The 6,188-nt window shown below is 33.5% G+C and overlaps 1 protein-coding gene across 1 annotated transcript; it reads right to left on the bottom strand.

The window, feature by feature from the left end:
- Positions 1-455: 455 nt before the first annotated feature.
- Positions 456-902, bottom strand: LOC140436046 (uncharacterized). Its single transcript, XM_072524759.1, has one exon. The coding sequence runs from the start codon at positions 900-902 to the stop codon at positions 456-458; it is 447 nt and encodes a 148-aa protein (XP_072380860.1).
- Between the last annotated feature and the right edge of the window lie 5,286 nt (positions 903-6,188).

A 6,188-nucleotide genomic window follows, 5' to 3' on the forward strand; every position in this document is an offset into this window, starting at 1 on the left:
AAGACGTTGTTCTAGTTCCTGCAGAGTGTTTGGTTGATTAGGAAAATTCCGTAGACATCTACCAAACAAGTCCCAAACATTCTCTATAGGATTGAGATCGGCACTATTCGCTGGCCATTCCATAACGTCGATTCCAACTTTCTCTAGATAATTTTGCACTACATTTGCAACGTGCGGTCGTGCATTATCGTGCATTAGAACAAAATTTTTGCCTATATAAGGAGCAAATGGCACAACGTGGTCTTGAAGAACGTCAGCGATATATCGGTGAGCATTGATGGTACCGTTATTCAACACCACCAAGTCTGTACGACAAAGAAACGCCACTCCAGACCATAACCGACCCTCCACCGAATAATGTCATTCCTCGCATGTTACACTGTGCATACCGTTCGTTCTGACGTCGGTACACGCGAATACGCCTATCACAATTGTAAAGACAGAATCTGCTCTCATCATAGAACTCTATTCCAATTATCCTCCAACCAATGGATATGATTTCGTGCAAATTCTAAACGCGCTCTGCGATGAGCTATGGTCAAGGCTGGCCCTCTGGCAGGTATACGATTTACTAAATTACAAATTACAACAGTTTGACAGCTGATTCGAACATTATGAACATCTTCAAGTTGGGATTGTAAGCTTCTGGTAGTTACAAATCGTTGTCTTAGGGTACGAAGTCGTAAAAAACGGTCTTGAACGGACGTTTTTACACGATGTCGACCTTGTCCTGGACGCCTAGAGTGACTACGGGTCTCTCTGCACTGTTCCATCATTCGTGAGACCGATGTATGGTGTACGCCGAACCGTTTCCCTAAATGTCTGGAACTCCAACCTTCTTCGTGCAAAACCACTATTTGAGCACACTCTTCATTAGTCAAATTTCTCGATTCGCGTTGCATTTTGATTAAAACAATAGCAAAATGTTTCCACCAAACAGCAACAGTTCACGCAATGACTGAAAAATGACACTAACCTCTTATCGACATTAACAAATTTACAGCACCTTTGTTTTGGGGTCCTTAGAAACTGGTTGAAACAGAAAAACAGTACAAGTAACCTAATACAAACATTCCAAATACATGGTATATTCCATGCAAAAATGAATACAACTAAATTTAAAACACCAATGAACCGCTTTTTTTGTTTTTGTAAATGGTGCGTAAATTTCTTGGAGTAGTGTATATCAGATAATTCAATGCTCAGTCACAACAGAAACCCTAAAATCTGTATAAATAGCTATCACAAATTACGCACACAGATTATACTTGGACGGCGCGGAGTTATGCATCACTAGACCAAGCGCCAAAAATTTATTTTGAGATATTTGACTTCAAAGTTTTCACTCTATTAAAATTGAGTATATGTTACGATAGTCATAATTTTTTGTTTTCGGAGACAGTTTTTTATGTTTTCTCCAAGTGCAAAATAGTAACTTATTAATGTTAAAGAAAAACGAAAAAAATAAAAAGGCTGTTGGTCGACTTATTTTCGCCACATTGTATCATACATCAATACACCAAGCGAGATGGAATTCGTTTGGTCTAGTGATGCGTAACTAAAATATCACTTTTAGTGAATGATTAGTAGGCCACAAGCTATTTTTTCTTTTTGGGTACGACAATAAAAATCGTTGTTTTGAATATTTTATATTACTTAAGAAATTAATCAAAAATATAAAAAAAACTCAGTGTTGAACGCAGTGTTAACAGTAGGTACAATTTTCTGAATATTATGAAAATAGTAAATAAACATTGCTCATCTCGTATGTCAAAGTCTGTAGTATTATGCAAAGCTACCAGCTTCATACATTTTACTTAATGTTGTTTTTTCTGTTAGGTATTCTCTTTCTGTGTTAGCTCTTCTGTAATGTGACTTGTACTTAGGGAATTTTGTTATATGCTCAATTACTTTTTGTTCACGATTATCATTAATTTTATTATGACCTCCACTTTGACCACGACAATCTCGAATACCCATGGGACGTTTCATAGCTTTCAATGCTGCATTGACTTTGGAACTTGATATTCTCAAGGTCTGTAAAAAGAAAGGTTTACACACTGTCACAGCGGATATTGCGTATATCCTTGTAGTATTTCTTTTGTTACTGGTTTTTGTTTTTTTATGCTTTATTGGGACTTCGGAAATATTTGAACAAATTATAGCTCTCTTAATTTTATAGAAAAACTTAAGCAATAACTAACACTACTTTTTAACCTAAACGCCTCAACAAGTTATTATCAACAACGTTTATGTATGTATGTTGCCAAATATTCGATAATTTACAATCATTAAAACGCTAGCAAGAGGCGCTTAGTCTACTGATCCAAAACTAATACAGAAAATTAGTCACTTGGTCTGGTTATGCAAAATTCAAAATTCAGAATAAGAAGAAAGGCACTTGTTCTTTTTAAATATATCTGGTTAACCGTTACTAACAGACTAATGGGATTTATTCTGTAGATAGTTTATGCTATTTCCCACCAGAAAGTGCCATAATCCACAATTTGAGAAAATGGCGCTTGGTCTAGTGATACATAACGCCGTTCACTTATCGGTTATATATTATTTGGTTATAAATAAAAATCGGAAAACCTTCGGAAAAGCTACTAAAATAAAATTAAGGTGAAAAACTATCGAGCAACAGACAGTATTGCAATAGTCAAGATAAATTAGACGGGAAGAGATAGACATCCAAGAGATATAAGAGATAGAACTGAAGATTGGTTAATGTAGCAAATACATAAAAAGGTAGAGTCAAAAGGACAAACACGTACTCAATATCTATTTTAAAAATCAATAGAATCCTTAATCCGAAATCAATATATGACTATTACAGACCATATATAGTGTGTGCATGTGTGTGAAAGAAAGAGAGAGAAAGCGAAAGAGATACAGACAGGCGGGCAAAGAAGAGAGTTAGTTTAAATGAAAAGTTTGTGTTTGTGTGACATGCATTATTACAAATAAATATTTAAAATTTTTCATTACATCATGATTGCCCTTAATGCCGCTATGTACATAATATAAACAAAGTAATCTACGAGTAGTATTTAATAATAAGTATATGATATTTTTGCCAAATGAAAAACGGGTTAATCATATTAACGTTGACTTTTACTAACAAAATTAACCAAAAAACATCAAAATTCGTTAACAATCACTAGGACTTTAAATCTGTTGTAATGACCGTGCGGGTTATCAGATGTCTAAATGGCATATGAAACGAAAATGAATTTGCTTATTTATGGATACAAATGTTTTAAGTAATAAACAAATTGTTAACTGAAACGATTTTAAGTAAGGTAAGTAAGTTTCATATATCTGTGTATAATAATTCCCTCAATTCATTCAATCAATTAATCAAAAAAAAATTTGATTTTATGGCCAATTCTTTGTAACACTGGTAGCTGTAATTACCATCGATATTGTATTACTGCTGATGTAAGTCACATCTTACATTATTATCTCCTTTCACTCAACATAAGAGGTCACTTTTGGCTTTCCCTTTAAAGAGCTTCGCAAATCTTTCTAAAAGAGTGTTACTCTTGCAGATTTGGACTGATGCTGTTTTGTAAGTACGAAACGTTTTCGCTAATATATGGAATAGTTAACATCTAGCTTGTTTCCTTTCTCCTCTTATCGGACTCAGATCTTAAAGAGAAAGGGATTTTATCACCTTCCATTGTTTTATTACTGCGTATTAAGTTTAATAGTGGATGCTTCTTAGCTCCTGGAGAAAAATTAGAAAGTGCAGAGAAAATAAATACATGAGAAATATATAAAAGAGCTATTTGAAGACAACGAAAGAATGGAGACCATATAACCGAGAGGTAGAAATGGACCTACAATTACTAAAAAAAAAATTAAAAAAGAATTAAAACGTATCAAAAATAATAAAGCCATGAGACCAGATAAAATAACTACAGAAATCTTAAGACTACTAATAGCATGATGAATCATGTTTTAAAAGTCTTCTTGAGAGTGATACATGAACATGACTACAAAAAACTAGACGATAGAATAATGGGAAACCAATTAAGATCAAAAAGGCTTTGGCACTAAAAAGGCATTATTTACTATACAAACACTCATAGAACAGTGTCGAGATGTTAACTGTGACGTATTTATATGTCTTGTTGACTTTGATAAGGCCTTCGACAAAATACAACACAGAAGGCTTGCAAACATATTACAGAACACAGAAATAGATAATCATGATGTGAGAATCGTTGTAAATTTATATCGATATCAGCAAGCCATAATACGAATTAAACAACAAAAATTTAAAGATACCTAGATGAAGAGGAATGCGACAAGGATGTATACTAATCCGTTTACTTATTAATACGTGTTCAGAAGAGATGTTTAAAAAGGCACTAGATGACATCAATGAAGGTATATCAATTAACAAAACAATAGTGAATAATCTCAGATAGGCAGACATAAAATACTCCTTGCGGACAGCAGAGAAAGGCTGCAAATTTTGATCTCACTACGCAGTACTGCTTAAAGGTATGAAATAGCTCTGAATACAAAAAAAAATAAAAATCATGATTGTCAGTAAGAACAAGATTAAAGATGAAACAATCTACGTTAAAGGAAAAGCTTTAGTGAAAGTACCCAAATGCAAAGAAAAAATTATGCAATGGAAAACTGGACAATTACGGATGCAATTAAAAAAAACTTGCCAGACAACACGTAACGAATACGGAAATATTAAGAAAGATGAAAAAAGAAAAAATACTCAAAAGTATAAAGGAAAGAAAAATGGGCCACTTTGGTCACATACTAAAAAATAAAAAATATGTGTTGATCCGATTGGTTATACAAGGGAAAGTGAAAGAAAAAAGAAGACCGGAGAGACGGCGCACGTCTTGGTTAAAACATTTAAAGCAGTGGAGTGAAAAAACAACAATAGAACTCTTCAGAACTGCTGCAGACAGCGTAAAATAAGTCATGATGATCGCCAATCTCCTTAATGGATAAACCGCAAGAAAAAAAATTAGCAGATCTCTTTGAAATGAGGGCTTTATCAAAACTATCTTGATTTTATATAAGACTGTAAGAGACACATTTATGATATACTCGTAAACATAGACAAAAATTTCTTTTTAACTCCTGCATAATGAATATTTATTACTTCTAGTTTTATTTCCTTGAAGATGTAAAACCCTTTTAACTATTATGATTCAACTTTAATCCAATGCTTTCTGAGTTTCTTTCACTTTTTATCTTCTACGAAAATCACAACTTATACCCCGTACCGCCCATAAAATAACTATCCATGACATGTTAAAAAGAATTATCTTTAAAAAACCCCTTTCACTTTCCAAGAAACACAAACAAGCAAATTCGAAATCATAACTCAAGAAGAAATTTTCCGAGTCGACTTTCTTTTAGCAAAGTTCACCCTCTTAATAAAAGGAATTTAAGGCGGAAAATCCGGCTAGTGGCTGTGCGGATGTGGATCATTTAAAGTCCTAACACATTAAACTAATATGTTGTTAGTGTAGGTCGGGGATCCGAAGCTGCTGGAGGCGGTCGCGAGTCTCATCGCGCTCCTTAAGTAATGAACTCGCTCGCTTATAAGGCCGCCGCCACATCGAAGATGCTGCCGTTTGGACAACGATTTTAGAAATATTAAAGGATTAAAAATATCTATAAGTTATCAAGGGTAATCTTTTGTATATTTAAAAATAAAAAATTACTTTTACTCTATGACAACATAGATGTGTTTTGATAACATATGGACCAAACCATAAAGCTAGTAAACTACTTAATATAAAGTTTGTCACATAAGATGACCAACGAACGAATATGCCAAATATAAAATTAGCATCAAGAATAAGGATTACCTGGATATGCCACAAAAAATTAGCAGTCTTTACCTAAGGAGCAAATATTAGAGAGAAATAAATTAATAGTCGCCATGGTTTTTTGGCCATGGTATCTATTTCTGGAACTATTTTTTGCTCAGTGTCCTCTAATGTTTGCAGTTTTCTTAGGATTTTTGATATCATTAATTTATGTATTAAGTGATTAAAATTTTAGTTATCTGTACATTTGTATCTTCGTTTCATAATTATATAATTCGAAAGTGCACTTTCAATTACATCATGCACTTCCTATCCTTGCGTTTAATTTTGTTTTGAAGACGTTTGTTATTATAAGCCGAACTGCAGGTC

Source organism: Diabrotica undecimpunctata, chromosome 3 (assembly GCF_040954645.1).
Source record: "Diabrotica undecimpunctata isolate CICGRU chromosome 3, icDiaUnde3, whole genome shotgun sequence".
Classification (NCBI taxonomy): domain Eukaryota; kingdom Metazoa; phylum Arthropoda; class Insecta; order Coleoptera; family Chrysomelidae; genus Diabrotica; species Diabrotica undecimpunctata.